This window comes from Fusarium redolens (genome assembly GCF_020744475.1).
Source record: "Fusarium redolens strain MPI-CAGE-AT-0023 chromosome Unknown BKA55scaffold_2, whole genome shotgun sequence".
Classification (NCBI taxonomy): domain Eukaryota; kingdom Fungi; phylum Ascomycota; class Sordariomycetes; order Hypocreales; family Nectriaceae; genus Fusarium; species Fusarium redolens.
The window spans coordinates 756,586-778,111 of record NW_025763665.1 but is presented as its reverse complement, the minus strand read 5'-3'; the positions used below and the strand labels follow the sequence as shown (position 1 = coordinate 778,111).

Sequence of the window (21,526 nt, the reverse complement as noted above, 5' to 3'; positions counted from 1 at the left end):
CGTCTGGGCGCGTGTCTCAGGAGGAACGGTTCACCGGCGAAATTCAATTCCTTGTTCAAGTTGGGTTTGTAGCCGTTTGCCTTTTGGGATATAGTAGTTCCAGGACAGGGCGGGGGCTTGGCAGCCTCGATTGCCTGCAAGTCTCAATCAATAGAAAATACTATATAGCACACACATTCTTCAGGGGGGCAGAAGTGTCAGATAGTGGTATGTATTGCTGTTGAAACGGGAACGAATGGGGAGGATAATTGACCACCCTCCTCCGAAGAAGCACGGAACACAATACTGTGCAAGGCATGTGAGGGTGATAAACTGCGCGCAAGAATATGCGCTGTTGAATGCTCAATATCCTCTGTGGATGTGGGGACTCATGAGCTCCAGTCTGTGCGGATTTAGACATTGGAGATGTGGGCATGGTGAACGTGCTTCGCGTCCAATGTTATTGAGATATGCCCATCCTTGTCATGTCGAAGAGTCGTGAAATCAACAATCAAAGAAACCCTAACCAGCAAAGAAGCGGGCCTCATCCTGCGCGTGGTCTTGAATCCTGGGTAATAAATGTTTTAACTTGAACGTATTGGTCTTTTTTAGCTTGGTGTCTCGTTTGGTCTCGACTCTCGGTTTTGATCTTGACTTCCCCGGTCAGGGAACATAGTAGAAGTTGTTTAAGCAAGGCGGACGTTTCGCGCTTTCGCGCCTTTGACAACAATCCTTGATCGCCTAGTGATAGCAATAGTGATAGCTTGATGGTGAGCCCCTCGCTACGGCCGAACCTGGGCGCTTTAACGATTTGCTAACTTAACTGGAATGCTCTGATATGCTTGAGATTGAGCTGTTGGTGAAACTGCTCGACACCAAAAAATTGGGGTTAATGATATGTAGCGGCCCCTGTGGCATCGTGACGACAATAACACGCGATGGGGATGCCACACCCACGACTGATTAGGTTTCTCACTATGCTTTGTATGCATACAAAACCTGGAGGAGGAGGAAGTTTTGGCCTTGTCGGGTGAAAGGTCTGGTAGCCTGGGCCTTGACCGAGCATTGTAAGTAACAAATCACGGTATGTTCAGTGTTAGATGAGAGGATATACTGTGCATAAAAACTGTGGGGGGGAAGCCGTTGAGGAGGGCGGCCGTTGAGAAGGGGCACGGCCCCGGCCGCTCTTGTCTTTTCCTGGCTCGCTTCTGCCATTTTGCGTCTCTAGTGCATCACAATTGCTTCTGAATGGCCCTTATCAACCTGGTTGAGTTTCCCCTCGCACGTCTCCCTGCTTGCTTCGTCCAGAGCATATTCCCCCTCGTGCCCTTGTCTCACCTTTCTCATGCCCTGGACCTTGCTGGTTCTGGGTACGTACTGCTCCCTTTTCTCCACCAACGAACCAACCAACGACAGGGCCAGACATTGATACAACGGCGTCCTTAACTTTGAAGCCATCTCCAAATAGGCGCCCATCTCAAACCAAACGCATGTTCCCCCTCACACGTCTCCACGAGTCGCAGAATAGAGGCAATAGAGCACCTATGACAGCAGTTACTGAGTCGTGACGTGACGGTCGTGTTTCGTTTCTCCGCCCGCCCACGTTTTGTCGAGCCCTACCAAAACAGTTTCCCATCGTCATCATTAGCATCATCGTCTACAGCACGCACGTTTTCTCTGTCTTACGGACAAGGATCTTGAATTCCAGGAAAACGGGATAGTGTTGGCCCAAGCCAACGCCACATGGCTCAGAAAATAGCCACACTATTGACCTTTTGTCAGTACCAACGCCATATACTGTACCAGCCATGGCCCTGAATCTCCATCAAATACAAGGCTGCATGCCGGAGCAAGCTTCTCCGCACGTTCGGTCAAATTCAATTTCATCATGCGGCGCAAGCATCCCCAATCTAACTTTTGACGACAGTCACTTTGCTCATAGGCAACGACACGGTCAATAAACGCTTCTCACGACTCAGGCCTAGCTAGCATGGATATCCTAGACAGATCATGGGCATATGGTTCGTGCTCTCTCTCTAGGCTGCTGTCATTACTGCAGGGCTTTCGATATTATCTATACACACACATGCATACAACATTGCTGCTTGCTGTAATCCCACAGCATGCAAGCGGCGCGCCCGTTCCTGCTACTGCCACTGCTGCGAATTGGTTGATGTTATGATGGAGCAGCGATATGCTGGTGATGGGGCCGTGTCGTTCACTCCACCTCCTCTCCGCTAAAAGGGTTTGAGTAAGCATAAGCTAAGCCGTCTCTTCTGCCAGACCAAGAAGGTACTCCATATTCTCATCTCCCGAGTCGATCCCAAAACGGATCACACTCAAATACCTACTCCGGCTTGTAACCGGGCCTCCATTCCTTAGTTCACCGGGCAAGATCATAAGCTGCAGTCAGTCCCTTTTGCGTGATATCACCCTGTGTTAATGCTCTATTAGGGAATCTCAGCACAGCACAGCGCAGCGCAGCGCATTGCTATCACAGCCAGATCGTGATGCCAATGGGCGAATGTCAACCGCACACAAGCAAAACCCTGGTCAATAGCAAAACTCTTCAAACCTGAGTTTTCCTCTGTTTCCTTACCTCCTTGCTTTCTGAGTTTGCCCCATTAATAACAGCTCTGTCCAACGGTTTTCTAGAAATTTGCGGGCCAGCAACCTTCACTAGGCCTCGGAGGATTCTTCTCTCAGAATCAACGTGCCCCGGTCAAATGTCAGGGTTTAGGATTGGCTATGGACAGGGCGGCTTGGTTGAGGGGGGAGGGGGCTGCCGGGCCCTCAAGAGATAGTCCCCGTGTCCCCGCTCGACCCATTTGCTCTATCCATCTCATCCCAACCAGCATGGATGGGAGTAGCCAGTACGTGGACCTTGCGTTGGGCATGCCATGCTCTTATCCAAACTTTAGCGTCATGACTTGTCAACAGTACATACATGGCTTTCTCTTTCGTGCTGGGCTTGACGAGCAGGGGTGTTCTCGAACCCCTCGGTAGACGCTGACGAGGGGATGGCATGGCAAGGGACTACGCTACGTGCTGGGGCGTGTCTGGGATGTCTTCTCTTACCTCGTGTGAAGGTCCTGGTCCCAAAAGCCCCGGCGTTGTCGGTCATGTCCTTTGCTTCTGCTATCCTGCCTGTATCCGGCAGTTTGCGGTCCTCTCAGGACCTGACCCTCTCTATCAGAAAGCCTCTGGGGCATAGCTTTGTCCAAGCTCCATTGCATACTCCATTAATACATCCACCTTACCAGAACTGCTTGTCTCCTAGGAAAACAGCGTTTAATAAGCTCATCTTCTACTACGTATGCTCTTATGCTGAAGGTCCCATTGATGTTTACCATCACTGTTGTCGAACAGATTATTGCCATCTATTAAGAACCCAAGTCACCCAGCATTGTCAAAGTATTTGCATGAAATCAGCCTCCAATATCATAACAGGCTGTTTTGTTTCTCAGATCCGCCCCTCCACTCCCCGTCCTCCTTCCAAGAACGGCCGCTTGCGCTGAAGTGGTCTCCCAGCCCACAGACATTCATGACTGTTTGTGCGAGCTTATACTAAGAACTCTCTCCGGACTTGATACTACTAGGTCTTGTCCACAGCACTGACCCAAGTCCCTGTGCCTGGACCTCGAAACAGCCCCCCGTCAAACTCGGTCTCCACCCTGGGGACAGTGCCGGGTGTTGTACTAAACACTCCCCTCCATCATCTGCCGTTCCTCTGGCCACCATCCATTTCCATATACAAGTACACACTTGCACCATCAACCTCAAACATTACTTCCCTGGTGTCTTGAGTATCGTGTTATTCCTTCGCTCCCACCACAACTTGCGCCAAACACGTCTCGCGAGATTCTTTTATCTCGACTATCTTGTTTGGCCTGATCTGTATCGACGTTGATGTTCTCAGGACCACGTTACTAGTGACGGGTCAAGTCCAGACAACTTGGTCTGGTTGAGGAAGCGGCACAGTTGAATAGGTTATGCTCCCATGACAACCGCAACGGCATACCCGGCCACTATGGCAGATTTGAGAGGACACCCAGGGCATTCGAGCATGTGGTCAAGTTACGGAGGTTCAGTACACATACCAGGTCGAGTGGCAGATCCCATGCCATCAACTTCTTCGCCGCTCCCAGGACGGACTAGTAGTAACCATACCGAGATGGATCAGCCCTCTTACCCCTACAGCCGATATCCCCAAGACGACCAAGAAGCATATGACAGACCTGCGCACCCAGAAATTGTCTCCCATCACGGCTACCCAAGCCTGAAGAGGTCTTTCTCTGAAGCAGAGCCACCTGCTTACCAGGAAATTGTTCAGGATCTTCGTGACGATAACTCCAAGATGACAGCCAGCCACGAGCACAAGCTCCTGGCCTTCAAGAGGACACAGGATAAACACACCATTGTCGACCAGCAAGGTCGCATGCAACAACTAGAGCTGTCCGCTCAACTCCACGGGATGTTCTTCCTCTCCGAAATGCCTGCGAATACATCGGATGGCTCGCTTAGACAGCCTGAGTTGACCTGTTACCGAAGAAACCTATTTCAAATCAGTGGCACTCTTGTTACTCCACGAGGTCAACTTTCTGTGATCACCGAATCTGGCGAGACTGTTGCAGTCAGCAACATGGAGGTTACTATTTCTGCCATTGAGTCTGTCGATGGCAACCCGGTCCGATTAATCGTGATTCCTTGGAAAACCCCACCACCAAACTCACCAGAGACAAACCAAACCCCCGATCAAGAACCGCAGTCTCTGCCCCTAATTCCTTTCCAGGACGATGGGACAGAATCTGATGGCGAATACGCTGTGTACCCCATCGGCTGGCGCCGCCTTCAATTCAGAATGTAAGTCATTGGCTGCACTGGCAACCTCAGCATGCTAATACGATCATAGTGCGACTGCAAACAATGGTCGTCGAAAGGAGCTCCAGCAACATTTCGTTCTTCATCTCAAAGTCGTTGGAACATTGGCCAACGGTACGAAGACTGTGCTCACGGAATCCACAACGGCGCCCATCGTCGTTAGAGGTCGAAGCCCTCGCAACTTTCAAGCTCGAAAGGAGATCCCTTTGTTGGGATCCAGTGCAGGATCCCGAGGACAAGCCCTTGTGGAAACTGGAGTGGGAGTTGTTGCAGGTCCCTTGAGCGCAAAGCACCAGGAAGCAAAACCGAGAGGCATTGACGCTCAGCTCCCACGGACAGCCTTTACCTTCAACGCGCCAAAGATCCCGGGCACACAGTTGGGCCCAATACGATCCAAGTAAGTTCACGCCTGGATCTACATGGCTGGATCTCGATTTGAGCCGTACTGACTGAAACGCAGCTCATATCCGACTTGGGGGACACCGCCGGCCCAGGTGCCCTTAGGTCACATCCCAACCTCTGGTGCAGAGACTTATCCTGCGGCTACAATGGGCCCTCTGGCTGGTACGGCCAGTTTCCCTGCTGAATCACAGGGAATGCCTATTCAATCATCGATGGAACCCCCAGTGCCCATATCCATGGTAACGAATGATTCGGAGCACCCACCAGTCCGATCCCAGTATACTTATAACATGCAGACAACGACTGGTCCCCCGCAGTTATCGATACACACCACTCCGCTCGGCAGCCATGAGCAGGCAATGAACATCCCTCGTTACGTTGATAACCCAAGGCCCTTGAAAAGCCCCCGACACATGAGCCATCCTTCGATAAGGAGTGCGGGCTCAGTCGCGAATACCGAGGCCTCTCCGGAATATCGATACGCCCCATATGCCCCAGTGAACCCGAGTTCCAGTGAGGTTGCGCAGCCAAGTTACAACCCAGAAACTTCTGGGCCACCTTCAGTGCCTGCAAGGGACTACTACGCGCCGGCGCATACCTGGACATCAGCGGCTGGGGAGCATAGTACGAACCTGGCATATGCCAGTACTACCGAATCTCGACCATACCCTTTCCCTCAAGACGAGTACAAGAGTACACCTGCGGGGACTTCGCCAACGAAGACCGAATCGAGCCAGCCGCAGGCTTCATCGGTCTACAATGGAGCCACGAGAGGCTCTTTTGATGCTATGCATCAATATTCCTGGAATGGGAACTAGACTTCTATGTCTTATTTCATCCCCAGTTAAGAAGCTCGCGTTTGACGATATACAAAAGTTGCCATCAAAAGATGTTGGCCTAACGAGAAGCATGATAACCACTGGACTTGTGGAGCGCTTGGTTCGTTTGTCAGTGAGCTTGTAACAATACCTACTGGAGTTTTTCTATTTTTATGACGGATGGTGTTGGCAATTTGAATTGGGCGGCTTGCACTGATTTGAAACATGGATACCAGAAAGTAGACGGAGCCGGGTGGAGAGAGGCAAGAATGATGAAGAGTTAATCGAGGTGAAAAGGACTGGCCGGAGAAGAAAGAAGATCTGATACACGAGGATTGATAACGGATGACTAGAGGCTAATGACGCTGGGGAACGATGAGAACTGGTCAACTCGAAACCTCTCATTAATGAAGAGCGGCCGGTTCTGCAACGATTCGAGACGTTGTTGCATGTCTGGGGCTAAAGGAAGGGTCAGGCGAAACAAGGGCGTATCTTCTCTGATTTTGTTTGTTAACGTTCTTCGTATTATTTTTCTCCTGCGGGTATGAATCTGCGGATTATACCAGTTCCGTCATAGGGCGGAGTTATTCTGTCAAGCGGCATGTTGAAGAGTTGCCGCTGAGGTCGAGTTCCCTTATGTATCGATGAAGTAGTTAAAAACAATCGGAATGCGATGAAGAAACTGCCTCGGGCTTTTGAGTGACTGGTTTGACTAGGATCACTATTGTGGAGGAGGTGCAAGTCTGAGTCGATAGTTGGGTAGTGTTGCAAAATGAATAGTCATCCTACCTTAAATTAGCCCTTCAAACTGAATGCTGACCTTGTGTGTTGTGAACTACATTGCAGACTTGGGGCTCTGGGCTCTTTATACTTAGAAGTGATCAAGAATTGAGGTCACACGAACGTCGCACCATTGAATGGCCCTCCGAGGCCCGGGCCATCTAATGACATGCCCCCTCATGCTTGCGCTGTGCCAAGTTGATGTCCCAATAACCCGGCCGTATTTGAGCCTCTAAGCAGGGCTATCGTGGGGGATGGCGTCGTTGATAGATGTGTTATGCAAGGGCAGAAGGAACTCTGATTGGTTCACCTGGAGAGCTGAAGGTCAAGTTGATTAGCGCGCAGAAGGAGTGTTGAGTGTAACAGAAAATCGATGGTTTTTGTTATCCTTTGATTGATGTTATATTGAAGCTAATCAAGTTTTAATTAATGGGGAATTATGAGACATTCCGATTTCTGTCTGGTGCTGGTAGCACTAAACTTTCTGACTAACTCTTGATATAGTACCTTGATCAAAGGCAAGCTCTCAAACTTGAGGTGGCTGTACAATGGAATCCGCACACAATCTGAGGTACTCAGGTACCTTAAGGCAGATGTGGCTGGTGCGAGGCGATAAGATAACACAGTGCCATCACGGAATTTTGGGGTATGGAGATTTTGCAGCTTACAGCACCTTGGCTTTTGATGGAAGCAGCCCAACAGACTCCAGAGATTTTCATACCATCTCGAAATATCCCCGCTAGCCTGTCTCTTTTAATTATCTATGAGGCATTGTCTGGGCCCTCCACGACACTGCAGTCTCTTTGTTGCTGTTTTCACATTGAGAGAAACCTGCCTAGAATCTCACCTCGTGCCCCCTGCGGCTATCCACCTTTGACAAAAAAGACAGCACTATGTTTGAAGTGCCTGAAGCAAAGAGGTGATTGATGGTCTGTTTGTCGATTCATTATACAAGTATTAATTAGCTTGTCAGGGTTCGGAGAGAAGATCTGGACGCATCAGATGATGGCGCAGAGAATTGGAGCGACGACGGTATTCGCGATGCCGAGTTGCGCGCAAAACTGAATGCACAGATCGCAAGATCACTGGGGCTGGAAATCTTGGCAGAACCAACCCCTGAAGTCGCGATGAAGGATTGTTCTCTCACAAGAGGCAAAGAGTCCGGCGATGACGATATGGGGGATCCAGAGGTTACTCTGGCTGCCGAGGATGATGAGGAAGAGGAATTCGTTTTTCGACTTTTCAGCAAAGCCCCGCCAAGTCAAAAGGTCGTGCTGGAAGAAGACACTGGACCAACAGGTGATGGAATCTTTGTAAGCGGTCGACCACTCACTTACTATGTGGTGAAAAACATCTCTGCGGAACGAAGGCATGAGTATGCTGTAGCAGCCGTGAGCGGGGATCAAGTGTTGGCAAGATCACACGGCAGGGCTTGGGGCCTCGAGGTTCCTTGGAAGGTTACGAAACTCGCTATCACTCGAAAAGCCAGGCCGGATGAAAAAGCACAGGATGAATTGGCTCAAAGGAAACGACGACCAGGAAAGAAACAACGGATATCCTTAAGAAAACGAGCAAAGGAAAAGGAAGAGAGGAAGGCAGCCGAAGTCAAGAAAATGGCCGAGAAAGAGGAGCACATAAAAGACAAGAAGAAGAGGATGAATCGGCTGAAGAAGCTGAGAAAAAGGGCAAAGGCAAAAGAACAGAAACAAGTATCAAAAGAGGGAGATGGAGATGGCTCTAATTCAGATTCATCAGGTTCTGAGTGAGCCTGAAATTTCCCGGAGTCTCGATGCTCAATACTATGTTGATTTTATGTGGAGAGCCTTATTAATAAAGAAAAATACTACTTAATAAATTTACTTAAATAGGCCAATTTAATTACAAGTAAATTATATTATATTTATTTTAATAGGTGTTTTTTTAATATAAAGGTTTCTAAAAATGTATTTAAAAAAAAAAAAGAAATAATTAAAATAAAAAGTCTCTTAAGTCTTAGTAAATATTTTAAAAAGAGCTTAAATTTAATAATATTATAGCATATTTTAGCCTAATAGCTTTATCTTATAATATTTCTTTTATATATAGTTGTTGTCCTAAGTTAGTATTTAATAACCACGGCCATTACGATGACAAGTTGAAGTGGATGGACCCTTGGTTGCACCTGCCAGGGCCTGCATCAGTAGAGCATCCGCCAATTATATTCGGCGGGTGTTACTCCAAATTCCCAAGGCTGAGGTGTCGGTTGCCCTCCTCTTCCATTTACTCAACCAGGCCACGTCCACAACCATTTTAACTCAACATTGCATTTCAGCCTCTTCAAAGTATCGACCGAGACAAAGTCGCATGCTCGTTTTCTTGTAACCAACATTTCATCAAGCAGTGATTCCACTATGGCTTAAGCAACGAATCGAAAAACATTGACTTTGGCGGGGCATTTGTTTACATCAACCTCACGAGCAACCGACCAACACCATGAGCAACGTCTGGCCTCCGAGGGCCTCTCAAGACGATGCGCGACCTGACACTCCGATAGAAGATGTCGCTGACACGGGCGAAATCGTTGACCTCGCCGGCGAGGCCGAACAACCCGATCTTCCACCTGTTCCTGCGCCGCCTATAGCAGCACGGCCTCCCCTCGAGCGAAACACTCTACAAGGCGCCCCTCCAGCCGTGCCTATGGCGCCTCCTCCTTCAAACGACCAACCTTCGGGGACCGACTCGCTCTCTCTCCAGCAATTGCGTCATATAGTAGCTGAATTTAATCGCGCCGATCCCGTCGCCTATGATTTTGAGTACACCGACATGGGACCGCATGCCGAAGAGATAGACGAGTGGTTCAACTATCAGGTACCACAGTGGGTTAGACTCAGTGCTGCGCATAGAGCTTTTAAGTGGCACTGGAAGCATGAGTCGAGATCTCAGGACTCATGGGATGATGCAGATAACGATACCCGGACACGGTTTGTCCAAACCGCTATTGCGGGCGTGCAGTCCAACGATGCAGCATTACGGTCAGCTTCTATTGGGAAGCTGGTGTATCTGGTTTTGGGCCGTTGGAATGATACTGCCATGCCGAATGCAACACCGGGGGATAGCCGATCTGTCGCGAGTATTTCGCAGCTGCAGGCTATCAAGGCAGGGGTCGAGTGTCTTAGCTCTTTGGAAGGGCTGCCCGTGATCTGGGAAGCTCTGCGGAACAATTTTGAAGTACACTGGTGAGTATAACCTGCCGTACATTTTGCAAATCGATACTGACTCTAGGTTACAGGTCAGGGGATCCCCTCGGGCAGCATAACAGCGCCCAAGAAGCTCAAGATGAGTTGATGAATCTCATGACCATCATGTACGTTGCAGTACAAGAAACTCTCAATGACCTAGAAGACATGTCCTCTACATACGGAAAGCTCTGTAAGTTTGCTCTTCGTCTTGTGTCTGGCTGTGACTGATAGGAATAGTGGAACTTAACCCCTCATTGGTCGACTACATGTTTACAGCAACTTCGAAATTACGATGGGATGAGCAAAATGCCATGCCCCAAACTCAGGTATGTTGGGCAGTCGTGTTTCATGCCGTCATGCTTACTCTCTAACAGATACTCTTATTGTTTTGGAAATCCATTCTACTTGTTTTTGGTGGAACTGAAGAGCTCGAAGCCATCAAAGAGGCTACCAATGAGATGGGAGACAAAGCAGCTGATAAGACGACCATCACTGCTTCACCCTTAGACTATCACGTTTTCCGGCAAGAGATAACATCGAAATACCCAGCATACGTTCCTCCGCGACCAGCTATTCCACTTGAAGCAGATAACACCTCTTTGTTGCCCCCTCTCTCGAGTCAAGTTTCAAGGAATAACGGTGCTAACGGTATCATTCCCGCGCCACCCCAGGTTCACAGTGGAGGAACCTCGATTCTTGACCAACCAGTACACATTGCAACCCCAGCGCCCTCACCACCTCCTTCTCCGGCAGTGAACGGAAAAGGGGGCAAGAAACAGAACTATCAAACAAACCAGAACTTCCCTTTCATGTATCCTCCCTTAGATGCGTCAAGCAACTTTGCTGGCGGGAAAGGCCCTGCTGGTCTCCAACATGCTCTGGTAGGCCGCAAGTGGGAAGGAAGCGATATTCCCGCTTCCATCCTCGAAGCTGGAGAGTTGTTCTCAAAACGAGTCAGGATGACGCGGGCGACTCGCCAGCTCTGGGAAGAGCGCGAGCGATTCCTCAAGTTTGAGCGCGGCTATAATAGTGACCACAATGACGATGACGATGAGATCGAGGGTCTAGACCTTAATGAGCTTTCGCCAGAAGACCAAGAGATCCTGAAGGAGATAAAAGCGGAGGCAAAAGCAGAGGAGAAGAGAAAGCATCCCATCGCTCCTGAACCGGAGATTGACTATGGCCCCCGACCAGATCGGTTGTCTGAGCGGGACAAGCAACGCCTTGCTGCCGTAGAAAAGTTTTATGTGAGTGGTAAACACGAATCACGGAAATGGGGAAGATGCTAACGACGTTTAGCGCGATGCTCTGCCTCACCTCCAATCGCTTGTGATAGTCCTGCTGCGGCCGATTCTTCTTAACGTGACAGCAATCGTCGCACAGCAACCTCAACAAGGACCCCCAGGAATGGGTAGAGGTAACAATCCTGGCATGAACGGCGGCCCTTCGGCGAATAGACAGCAACAGGAACTGCCCGGACAGAACCCCCCAAAACCACCGACACCAGAATTATCACTAGAAGAAGTTGACGCTGCCAGAACGCGGGAAATTACGTCGAAAGCCATGACTGGGATTCTCATACTTCTGTTGAAATGGCTGAGAGTTTCTCGTACGTTGATCAAGTTTATTCAATTGTCTTCTTTGCTCACATGAATCAGATGTTCTCAAATTCGAATACATGACGCAACTTCTATTAGACTCTAACTACGTCCCTCTCGTCCTTAAGCTCTTTGCTCATCAAGATGTTCAGCAAGTGGTCGATAGCAAAATGGACCGCGCTGAGAATAGGTATGGAGTACTGCATAGAACTTTAGAATCAGCCTGCTAATTTTCCTAGTTTCTTCCACTTTTGTAACCTGTTGTCGCAATCTAGAGATAAGGCAGCTGCAGACTCGGTGCAGGAAGACGATGAAGGGGATGACGAAGAGATAGAGGAGAGTGAAGACGAAGCTGCGCCCCCGCCGATCAGGAGAAGACGATCGCCAACTACGCAAAATGGCGATGACACAGATTCCAATAGTGATGGCCACGCTTCTTCAACGAGACCTGAAGTAGACGAACTCGGCTATCCGCTCAATCAACAACCGACGGAGCCTATCACAGATTTTTCACGCCGCAACTTCTTCTCCCTCATTAACTACTTGAGAGTGATGCAAAAAATTTGCAAAAACAAAGCACACCGAAACTTGCTGCTTGTCCAATACAAGTCGTCAACAATCCTTAGGAAGTCTCTTAAAGTACCTCAGCCAGAGCTACGCCTTTACACGCTTAAGCTGTTCAAGAACCAGGTCCCTTACTGCGGCCGCAAGTGGCGCCAGAGCAATATGCGGGTGATCACGGCGATATATCTGCACTGTCGACCGGAGCTGAAGGACGAATGGCTTGCAGGAAGTGACGTGGATGCCGAAGTTGACGCAGCGCTTCCCCTAGAACAAGCGCTGCGCAGTCTTACACATTGGCTTAATCTTCGCCGGTACCCAGACAAGATCGCACCAGACATCCGAGCTGCCATGCGAGACGAGCAGGACTTTTTCTCGAGGGAGCTTGAGAAGCTGGAGTTGAACTGGACAGATGGGGGAGGTGACGATGGCATGAGTGAGCTAGAGCCGGGCGAGGTCTGGTAAACTTGTCACATAAAGGGGTTCTTGCTTGGGCGTTTTTGATTGATATGGCAATTGACAAACAGCAAGTTGTTTGTTTACTCTCCGCGAAGAGTTAAAGTATATGGGTTTCCCATTTCATTAGCTTTTTGGCCCGGATTGTAAAAGTCCAACCACCTAGATACCTATTTTAAGCCTGGCTCTGCGAGTATCAGGGCCTAGTGTTTCACGCCTTAAGAGACCGCATAGAAAAATTAAAATGAACGATTGAGTTAAATGTCATAAAAGTCAGCAGGGCGTCATTAGATTGGACATTCATCAATGGAAAAACGTGGCTCATCACTAGCATCCCGTTTTGAGGAGGCAACAATATGTATATAATTAATCATTAAGCGGGCTTACCAAGCCCTATTATCTATCATGATGTGTTAAGTATGTTCATGAGTGACCTATTGCTTTTGCCGGGAGCAACATTCTGGGTATCATTCTGTGCAGTTTTCCAAGTCGGATTCCCATTTTTCTTTTTCTTTTTTCACTTTTAGGTGCGGTCGTAGACACCGTCTTCATAGCGATAGTTTGGATTCTCGGTCTGACGAGCGGACGGCTGAGTGACACCATACTCGGGCTCAGGGTAGTGAATCTGGCCATACCCATCCTGGCGTCCGTACTTGGGGTCTTGGTAACTGAAGCCGTTGTTGTCGTACTTGTTGTAGGTATTGTCAGGGTAGTTGTTGACGGCGGTGCGATCGGTAGTATGGCTCTGGCGATATGTATCGAGCTGATCAGGATGAGTATGCTCCGGCAAGTCATGACCTTCTTCGGCAGCAGCAGTCTTGCGACGACGGAAAAGACGGCCCAAGAAACCACCTTTGGCGCCATAGCCCGAGGTGTAATCGTTAGCAGGGCTAGGGCCGAAGCGCTTCTCCTTGCGGTGGTGACGTGCAAGGGCAACCTCAATCACGATGGAGAATATAAAGAAGATACTGTTGAACTGTCAATTGTGATATATATCAGTCTGGGATTTGTGACTTACATGGCAATGATGGAAACAGCTAGACAAGCAGACTGGAGCTTGCAAGCGGTGCGGTAACTTGGCAAAGCAGTGAATCCATCACTTCCCTCAGCAGTGTTTCCAGCTTTTCCTTTACCGAAGGGAGTGTCGAGATAGCCAGTGCAGCTGCTCGCACCACCCTTGTTGGCAACAGCAACATAAATGAATGCGCCGATGAATGCGACATCCAAGATAATCGCGAAGAGAGAGGAAAGAGTACGACCAGCGAGGCAACAAACGAGTACCAGAGCTGCGGCAGTATAGAGAACAGCCACACCGGAAATACCCTCTACAGCGCGGATGGTATCGCTGATGTGTAGGTTGTGGTTATGGAGCGTGGCTAAGAAGTAGGAGTAGATGGCGAGGATGAGGGCTGCACAGGCAAATTGAATACCACGAATGAACCACTGAAGGAACTTGAGAGCGGTTCCCGATTTTGCGCCCATGGTTACTTAGGAGTAGTAGTTTATACGAATATTGTTAAAGAATAACGAAGATGCGAGAATTAAGGTTCATGGAGGGGAGAGGTAAACTGGGTGAGGAATTCGGGGTTTAAGTGGTTTCTGATGTAGGGACACTAAGCTTGCGCAAGACATCCATTATTACGTAGCTGGGGGCCCTCCCAGCGCTATTTGCAAAGCATCTGATTGTGTGGAAGTGGCCGAGTTTCTGTTGATCGCATTAAGAGTGGCGATGCTAAAGCGGCCGAATCTGGTGATGACGACGTTGGGTGTGTGGCTTACATACCTGTGATTGGATGAAAAGGGTGCACAGCCTTTGTTTCGGGAGTGGAGATGCTGGCGCGGTGTGGCTTGGATGGGTCGAAATTGTGGAGGAGAATTGCGGGTATCGATGGTTGCCCTGATAAGCTTCTTAATCATCTATCCGTACCTATTTGATCATCCAATAGAGTCATTCTTGAATGAGAGAAAGAATACAATTAGATCTTCCAAGCAAACGAACATCCAATTCAATTGTTCCACGAATGTTGATGAACTAGATAATATACCGATAGAGTTTTCACCTATATTCGGTGGAGCAGACTACCTATTGTCGATCATCAGTCTCAGGTTTCTGATGATGTCAACCTTGAAAAACTTGAACGCCAATGACGACTGAGTCGGGAGATCAGCTCAACTGGAAGTTATACTTACTTGTTAGACCACGACTGAACAAGAAGAGATGGGCAGGGGGGGTCAAGAACTGCCGAAAGGTTTATTAAGAACTGGTCAAGCTTCGAAAATCGTGACAAGGGTATGCCATGCCGTCTCTCTCAAGGTTCGAAAGGAATCTGGATGTCCCTGCATTAGCTGTTTTCTTTTCTCAACGGCCTTGATTTGCTTTACAGCTTCTTGGCCATGGGAGCCTGGTATTCCACTCTATCTCATTTAACTAGGAAACTATGAAGAGAAGACGCTCTTACAGTCAAGTCGGCATTATTTCCATTGAACAAGTATCACCAGGTATTGACTAGTCTATGTGCTTGTCTGGCGAATACAGAGCATATGCAGAGCACAAGAACACAACGTCCGTGATTGTCTCAAATGTATTACTATCAGCTCCAGAATAATACTAAACCACTTCTCTCATCTCTCAGGTCGAAATTGTTGTTTCAGGCGGAGAGTTTCCTTTGTACAAATTGTCAGCGAAGTTCTATGGTCTTTCGCATCGTACCCCGCCGTGTGGTGCAACATGCTACTACCCCCACGACGCGTCTAAACACGTTTAATAGTAGGCTATCTTTCATCAAACAACTGAAGCCACATTATCCCAGCAAAACAAAAGTCAAGATGGCAGACACAACCAGTGACGAAGATCGAGAGGTAAGACACTTTGCTTTATTTCTGACAACATCGCACTGGTAGCTGATCAATCGAATGTAGCGCCTCAAGGCTGCCTTGTGGTATGCAGTCGGTCAAATAGTTGATGAAGAGTCCTTACGTCGCAACCGAAATGCTACACCACAATTCATCGGCGCACTCACAGAGCTAGTCTGGACACAAATCGGTATTTGAAATGGCTATTCTCGCTTTAGTATCGGTAAAGGATGCTAACGAAAAACAGAAAACGTTGCCACAGATCTTGAGAGTTTCAGCAACCACGCTGGGCGATCCACAGTGACAACAGACGATGTGTTACTTCTCGCCAGAAAAAATCCCGACTTGCATCAGATCATGAAAGAGTTTGTTGACCAGGCCAAGGCAGAAAAGGGAACTGGCAAGGGTAGAGGGGGTGCGAGCAAACGTTAGACTTGTGGGAGGGCATCTCGGAGTTTGGCGCAATAGGGGCACTTGACTAGCGAGCCAGAAATACGGGTAACAATATACAGCTTGTGAGAAAGTGCTGACAATGAACTGGCTATTTGTTTACTACCGTACGAGATTCTATGTGTATATGTATATGTTCAATGGGACTCTCTCAGATCTTGATCAAGGACTCCCCTCGATACTTATCCCGATATTCATTCAGCATGCCCAAAGTAACGTTCGAGCCACCACAAAGCACGATCACCACGTTCTTCATACTCCATTCCTCATCGGAAAGGCCCTGGCCAAGCACCCTTCTCAAGTCCCCACGATAAGCAGGGGCCAGGGCAGCACCGCATGCGACTTCAACCAGATGGAGCCCATCGTCGGCGAAGCGCACGGCACTGATGGCAGCGTCGGCATCAGACACAACGAGACTCTTCATAGTACCTGAAGAATGCTGGCTCCATTTCCAAGTTTGCTCTGACACTCTAGTGGCGCCTAGAGACGTTGCGATCGAGGTCATCTCAGGCAGTGTTACGTGTTCTTTGGCAAGGACACTTGCGTTGAGACTGTCGGCTCCCTTCGTTTCGACGGCCACAACAGCTGGTTTCTTATCTTGCCAAGGACGGCCCTCGACGCCTTGCATCAGACCATTGATCAAACCGCCTCCTCCGACACTACAGACAATCCCTTCAATGGGCTCTTGGAGCTGATCTCGGATCTCATCAACCATAGTCGCTGCACCATCCCAAACCCGAGGATCGTCGAAAGGCGGGACGTAAATGCCCACGGGATCATTTGCCAATAGCTCCTCACGCATATACTTGTCGCACTCAGCCCAATTCCTGCCTTTTTGGTGTACTTCCACCCCGAGATCAAGAAGCTTGCCCTTCATGAGCTCAGTAATTATGGTAGGAATGACAATAGTCGCCTTTTGGCCCAGAGAAATGGCAGAAGTTGCACATGCCAGACCAGCGTTGCCGCCAGAGGAGCAGTAGAAGTGGACAGGACCTGTGGCAGCGGCTGCTGCTTGGGTCATAAGGTTACCAATGCCGCGGGACTTGAAGGAGCCCGAGGGTTGAAGATTCTCAAGCTTAAGATAAACATTGCTGAGATGATGTCAGTGGAATTGATCTCAGTTGTGACGGGAAAGCTCACCAGCCTGCAACGCGGGACAGTTGAGGATTTAAGAGACAGGGTGTCCGGATCCATGGTAGCTTTGCGTCGGAACCGAGAGAGCCCATGATTGCAATTGGATTGATCGCCTTTGCTGAAAGTTTGAGGTGCTATCCTATTGCCACTTTCGACTCCGATAATGGATCAAGATGGCAAGTAAAGACGATTCAGAAGAACAGTGTGTTGTGATCAGAATTTCATGAATATAAAGAGATAAAGAGTCAGCAGAAAAAGGCTATACTAGTCTTTATAGATACCTAGTTGCCAAGTAAGAACCACAAAGACTCCGTAGAACACCGCTGAGTCTCTTATTGAATTTCTGTTTTTAGCGCACTGCGGAGTTTGGCATTAAACCCCAAATATTTCCATCGCTTGTATCCACTTGCCAAACGAAAGGCGCGAATACAGAGACAAGTGCATCTCAATCCTTCGAAACGGTTCTAGCTTTTGACTGTCTGAGTCAGATGAAAGAGAGAGTTTACTTCCGCTTTAACCAATGTATGTAATACGACCCTAGAATCTCTACGAGTTTGAATCCGGGATACAACCCTCTAATTGGCTTGACACAGTAGTTCATATAATGAGCGGCAGGCCAACCGAAAAGAATGTCGCCTGACACCAAGCACGTATAGAGAAATGCAAAGAAGAGCTCAACAGTCGTTGACCTTGATAACTTCGAATCGCTAGTCATAGTTTACGCAACACTACTAACTCATGGGAAGATTCATTCTTAAGTAATTCAATCAACGCAATATGGAGACAGAATCGTTGGGCGTTGCAATCTGCGTTTATTATAGGAATGCGCTGACATCCTTGTACTGAAGCAATCGTTTAAAAACACCGAATGTCAGCTAGCCTTGATCCTCAACTGACGAGATCACTTTAGACGCCGAAAAGAAGTATGCATCATGGGCGCTGAACTTAAAGATACCTACTGGAAGACGACCGGTGGCTATGCTCTAAGACTTTTTGACATTTCTCCTGCCACTTGGCCTCGATGTGTTGATTTTGAATATATGACCTTCAAAAACATCTTCTTACAACTTTCATTGCAACTATCTCCAGCAAGCTATTGTACCCATAATTGTTCGTTCTTTGCCTAGGGGTAGAGCAAGTGACTGGGCAGGTAATCATCGATACACTGTTCGCAAATACCTTGTAAACATGCACTCTCACAAGTTCTCTTCAAGCACATTATAAAGATGACCTTCTAGTCAGGCCCTTCAAGCGTTCATGAGGCCCTAACTTCTGTGGAATGATTTGTTCCATGAACCATTACGCATCTCCCGAGCACACCTTCAATAGGAGAACTCTGTAGATTCATGCTGTTGAAAACTTGGTCGAGAGTTCACTCAGTGGGAGTGAGCTAGATGTTAACACATTTGTCTCTCAACACTTGCTAAAGTTCTCGGTCGGTGAGCCTGTCGTCCACAACCTTGATATACTCTTGGACGGCCTCCTTGGCGTCGTTTCTTGGACTTCTGTAACTCATTTGGTGTCAAGTTCGTTTTATGTTTCTGTTAGTTCTCCCTGGCGTGGCGGACCGTTTGATCCTGCCATTACATGCTGATCTGGCGTTATGTTCTTGAGATGCCTGACCCACGATATGTTCTTCATCTCTTTTAACCTATCGCGCTTCCCTTGTAATTGGCCTACTGTCATTATAGCCTCAGTACCTTCGTTTTTTCTCCTCGTGGTTTACATAACGTTCTTTGTCATGCTTCTTCAATCCATCTGCAGTCATAGCCTCATTGCGTTTGTCCTGGGTCCTCGCGGAGTGCTAGTTTGTCTTGTTCCTAAAGTCAGCGTACTGCTCTGGATTCATCTTCTCGATACGCTTTCTTCGATTCTCTCTTTGTGCAGTATTACCGACTTCCTTCTGATTTGGTATCTGTTTCGCTACTCTCTTCCTGTCGTTAATACGGGTTTGTCCTTTATACACTTTAGGTTCGGTGGTGGTAAAACTGGCCCCCTAGTCGCAACTATACTGCGTCATGCCTCTCGATGTCAGTTATTTTAAACTTGTGTTCTCTCTATTTTTTATTCCGAAAGGTTAACAAAGTCACCTTTTGGGAATTGGTTTCATGCCTGAACCTAGAAATGTAGGGATGCGAAGAGCCTATCTGTAGTCTTCTCATGTCGGCAATCTAAGAAGGGGCTGAACCAGTTGAATAGGAATAACTGAAAAACATGTGGGCAAGGGGAAATGGATGAAATATTATGACAAGTTACATAACTTTATAAAATTAAGTGTCTCTTCATCTAGTGCTTGTCGAAATGCAGCAGTGAATCACCGGCCCCTTGCCTCAATATAAAAGAGCCCTCTTCCTTTCCTCCACGTTCATCTCTTCACATCTTCCCCACAACACCACTGCTTCTCTGCCCAACATTACTCATTTCATTTCCTCCTTGCCCTCCCTCAAAGCCATCCCACCTTCTTTCGAGATTCTGCATCTCGATTGCACACCATGGCGCCCACATGCAACGTCAAGCAGAAGACAATGACCAGGGCTCAAGTTGGCCAGGTCACTCGATCTACGATCTGCTCATCCTCCCCAAGCAGTTCATCTTCCTCGGGTAGCCCGTCCGCACCAGGTAGCCCATCCTCCTCGGGCGACTCAGCCGCTTCAATCGGCACTAAGAGAAGCCCAATAACCACCAACAATGAACGCCCCAAGAAGCGTTATAAGCCTCAACCCGACAAAGACTCACAGATAGTTAAATCGTCCAACAACAACAAGATGAATATCGAAGCGCCCGTCTTGAAGGATTTCACCAAGGACTTTGGCATCCCCACGAGTCAATTTGTCTGGGGACCACGCCAGGCAAGTCCTGAAGAAGAATCGTTTGACGAAAATGAGACGGCACCCCCTCCCTCTATCCCCAATGCCTATCAAAGGTATCCAGGTTCGCGTCGAGGCAGGGCTCTCGTGCTGCTGGCGAAGAACGTCAATTCTACTCCTGCCCGTCATCACAACCGTACTCAACGAGGTCATCGCCGTGTTATCCGCAATTCTCCGGTTCCAGAGCCTCGACCTAGACTCCCTATCAGAATCAAGGTCAAGCACCCCAGACGTCTCAGCTTCATGGGCTTTCCTGCAGAGGTTCGTGAGCAAATCTATCGAGGCCTCCTTGTGTCGCACAAGCCTATTCCTGTTTACGGCAGCTGGAGGCGTGTGTACCAGCGAGAGAAACCTGGCCTTGACATCAACATCCTCATGGTGAGCAAGAAAGTCTTTGCTGAAGCGAGAGGCGTCATGTACGGCGAAAACACCTTTCTCTACCGTCTTCGGGATGCGCCTACTCGATCTCACGAGATGGCCAACATCCAGGACCTAGCCAATGCCGACATCTATGTCCCTGAGCCCGGCATGATAGACCAGGAAAGCATTGCCAACAAAGACGCCAACCCCCTGGCACAGCCAATTCACGAGCCTGGAACTATCGACACTGTCAAATACGCCCAGTACTTTCGCCTCATTACGGTCGAGGCCGATTCCAACCGCTCCACTCCGAGCACGAAGGAATTCATGGCCGACGCCATTAAGATGTTTGCCAAAGCCCCTTACAATGCCAACATCCACACGCTCAAGATCATCATCAGCCCCAGTTTCGAACATGGCAAGTTCACCTTTGTCGACTTTTTCGAGCCAGCCTCGGAGTTGATGGTAGCATTGAAGTCGCTACATTGTGAGGTCATACATGTTCATATCTTGAACAAGCTTCTCAACAATGGTGTCTGGCCCTCCTCAACTGATCTCGTTCTTCGTACCCACCAGCTGCGATTTCACAGACAACTCGCGTTGCAGGAGCTTGAGGACAAGAGAAATGATAAAATCAATGACAGAGACGGCAAGGGTCAGAGTAGGGACCTTTTCAAAACGGATGCTAAGATGAAGAACTTCCGCTTCAACAAACTTTGTTGGATCCACCACAAAATGGCTAAACTCAACAAATTCATTCTCCAGGCTTGCGAGAAGCACGTCCAGGACGACGATGACAAGCGGAGCAACACACGTGCTCCACCTGGAGCGATTGACGATGATGAAGACGATTGGAACATCTACGAACACGATGAGTCGGATGAGAGCGAGGAAGAAGAGGAAGAAGACCAGGATTTTGTGCAGCCGAGTGACCATGATTCGGACTATGAGGCTTAAGATGGATTTCTATGATCGGTGAAAGATTGATGCGTGCCATAGTGGAAGCAGCAAGTAAGGGACAAGGCGAGGCGAATGCTCTTCTAAGAAGTGGACAGATGAATGATCGATCGACTTGCTCAAAAAGGTGGCTTAGCGTACTTAGTCAACTACAGTTCGGGGTATCTCGTCATACCTATTTTATACATCATATCCATTCTATGATAGCCTTA

The 21,526-nt window shown here is 48.5% G+C and overlaps 7 protein-coding genes across 7 annotated transcripts; 5 read left to right on the top strand and 2 right to left on the bottom strand.

The window, feature by feature from the left end:
- Positions 1-3,866: 3,866 nt before the first annotated feature.
- BKA55DRAFT_156714 (uncharacterized protein) lies at positions 3,867-6,166 on the top strand. The gene is made up of 4 exons (XM_046184965.1): positions 3,867-4,842; positions 4,892-5,257; positions 5,321-5,501; positions 5,559-6,166. The coding sequence occupies exons 1-4, from the start codon at positions 3,980-3,982 to the stop codon at positions 6,078-6,080; spliced, it is 1,932 nt and encodes a 643-aa protein (XP_046054734.1). The 5' UTR covers positions 3,867-3,979; the 3' UTR covers positions 6,081-6,166.
- Positions 6,167-7,521: 1,355 nt separating this feature from the next.
- BKA55DRAFT_604304 (uncharacterized protein) lies at positions 7,522-8,756 on the top strand. Its single transcript, XM_046196579.1, has 2 exons — positions 7,522-7,779; positions 7,834-8,756. The coding sequence occupies exons 1-2, from the start codon at positions 7,754-7,756 to the stop codon at positions 8,624-8,626; spliced, it is 819 nt and encodes a 272-aa protein (XP_046054733.1). The 5' UTR covers positions 7,522-7,753; the 3' UTR covers positions 8,627-8,756.
- Positions 8,757-9,094: 338 nt separating this feature from the next.
- Positions 9,095-12,909, top strand: BKA55DRAFT_156672 (uncharacterized protein). Its single transcript, XM_046184964.1, has 7 exons — positions 9,095-10,075; positions 10,129-10,268; positions 10,316-10,404; positions 10,453-11,325; positions 11,378-11,687; positions 11,737-11,866; positions 11,916-12,909. Exons 1-7 carry the CDS (start codon positions 9,333-9,335, stop codon positions 12,700-12,702), a joined length of 3,072 nt encoding a protein of 1,023 aa, XP_046054732.1. The 5' UTR covers positions 9,095-9,332; the 3' UTR covers positions 12,703-12,909.
- A 127-nt stretch (positions 12,910-13,036) lies between these two features.
- Positions 13,037-14,404, bottom strand: BKA55DRAFT_553693 (uncharacterized protein). Its single transcript, XM_046191546.1, has 2 exons — positions 13,712-14,404; positions 13,037-13,661 (listed from the first exon to the last, which is right to left on the bottom strand). The coding sequence occupies exons 1-2, from the start codon at positions 14,173-14,175 to the stop codon at positions 13,217-13,219; spliced, it is 909 nt and encodes a 302-aa protein (XP_046054731.1). The 5' UTR covers positions 14,176-14,404; the 3' UTR covers positions 13,037-13,216.
- A 1,001-nt stretch (positions 14,405-15,405) lies between these two features.
- BKA55DRAFT_553690 (kinetochore component CENP-S-domain-containing protein) lies at positions 15,406-16,080 on the top strand. Its single transcript, XM_046191545.1, has 3 exons — positions 15,406-15,552; positions 15,613-15,736; positions 15,794-16,080. Exons 1-3 carry the CDS (start codon positions 15,520-15,522, stop codon positions 15,976-15,978), a joined length of 342 nt encoding a protein of 113 aa, XP_046054730.1. The 5' UTR covers positions 15,406-15,519; the 3' UTR covers positions 15,979-16,080.
- On the bottom strand, positions 16,081-17,619 carry BKA55DRAFT_553688 (tryptophan synthase beta subunit-like PLP-dependent enzyme). The gene is made up of 2 exons (XM_046191544.1): positions 17,137-17,619; positions 16,081-17,087 (listed from the first exon to the last, which is right to left on the bottom strand). The coding sequence occupies exons 1-2, from the start codon at positions 17,220-17,222 to the stop codon at positions 16,148-16,150; spliced, it is 1,026 nt and encodes a 341-aa protein (XP_046054729.1). The 5' UTR covers positions 17,223-17,619; the 3' UTR covers positions 16,081-16,147.
- A 2,003-nt stretch (positions 17,620-19,622) lies between these two features.
- Positions 19,623-21,314, top strand: BKA55DRAFT_684183 (uncharacterized protein; the record flags this gene model as incomplete). Its single annotated transcript, XM_046198607.1, has 1 exon — positions 19,623-21,314. The coding sequence occupies one exon, from the start codon at positions 19,623-19,625 to the stop codon at positions 21,312-21,314; it is 1,692 nt and encodes a 563-aa protein (XP_046054728.1).
- Positions 21,315-21,526: the final 212 nt, after the last annotated feature.

What these genes read in the sequence shown, in the direction of transcription:
- BKA55DRAFT_604304 (XM_046196579.1), top strand. Translation starts at nt 7,754, where the DNA reads ATGTTTGAAGTGCCTGAAGCAAAGAG. An exon ending in GAAGTGCCTGAAGCAAAGAG is followed by an intron (nt 7,780 to 7,833) that starts GTGATTGATGGT and finishes TTAGCTTGTCAG; the next exon opens with GGTTCGGAGAGAAGATCTGG.
- BKA55DRAFT_553693 (XM_046191546.1), bottom strand. Translation starts at nt 14,175, where the DNA reads ATGGGCGCAAAATCGGGAACCGCTCTCAAGTTCCTTCAGTGGTTCATT. An exon ending in GCTGTTTCCATCATTGCCAT is followed by an intron (nt 13,662 to 13,711) that starts GTAAGTCACAAA and finishes ACAGTTCAACAG; the next exon opens with TATCTTCTTTATATTCTCCA.
- BKA55DRAFT_553688 (XM_046191544.1), bottom strand. Translation starts at nt 17,222, where the DNA reads ATGGGCTCTCTCGGTTCCGACGCAAAGCTACCATGGATCCGGACACCC. An exon ending in CTGTCCCGCGTTGCAGGCTG is followed by an intron (nt 17,088 to 17,136) that starts GTGAGCTTTCCC and finishes ACATCATCTCAG; the next exon opens with CAATGTTTATCTTAAGCTTG.
- BKA55DRAFT_156672 (XM_046184964.1), top strand. Translation starts at nt 9,333, where the DNA reads ATGAGCAACGTCTGGCCTCCGAGGGCCTCTCAAGACGATGCGCGACCT. An exon ending in CTGCCGTAGAAAAGTTTTAT is followed by an intron (nt 11,326 to 11,377) that starts GTGAGTGGTAAA and finishes AACGACGTTTAG; the next exon opens with CGCGATGCTCTGCCTCACCT. An exon ending in ATGGACCGCGCTGAGAATAG is followed by an intron (nt 11,867 to 11,915) that starts GTATGGAGTACT and finishes TAATTTTCCTAG; the next exon opens with TTTCTTCCACTTTTGTAACC.
- BKA55DRAFT_553690 (XM_046191545.1), top strand. Translation starts at nt 15,520, where the DNA reads ATGGCAGACACAACCAGTGACGAAGATCGAGAG. An exon ending in CCAGTGACGAAGATCGAGAG is followed by an intron (nt 15,553 to 15,612) that starts GTAAGACACTTT and finishes AATCGAATGTAG; the next exon opens with CGCCTCAAGGCTGCCTTGTG. An exon ending in GCTAGTCTGGACACAAATCG is followed by an intron (nt 15,737 to 15,793) that starts GTATTTGAAATG and finishes AACGAAAAACAG; the next exon opens with AAAACGTTGCCACAGATCTT.
- BKA55DRAFT_156714 (XM_046184965.1), top strand. Translation starts at nt 3,980, where the DNA reads ATGACAACCGCAACGGCATACCCGGCCACTATGGCAGATTTGAGAGGA. An exon ending in CGCCGCCTTCAATTCAGAAT is followed by an intron (nt 4,843 to 4,891) that starts GTAAGTCATTGG and finishes ATACGATCATAG; the next exon opens with TGCGACTGCAAACAATGGTC. An exon ending in TTGGGCCCAATACGATCCAA is followed by an intron (nt 5,258 to 5,320) that starts GTAAGTTCACGC and finishes ACTGAAACGCAG; the next exon opens with CTCATATCCGACTTGGGGGA.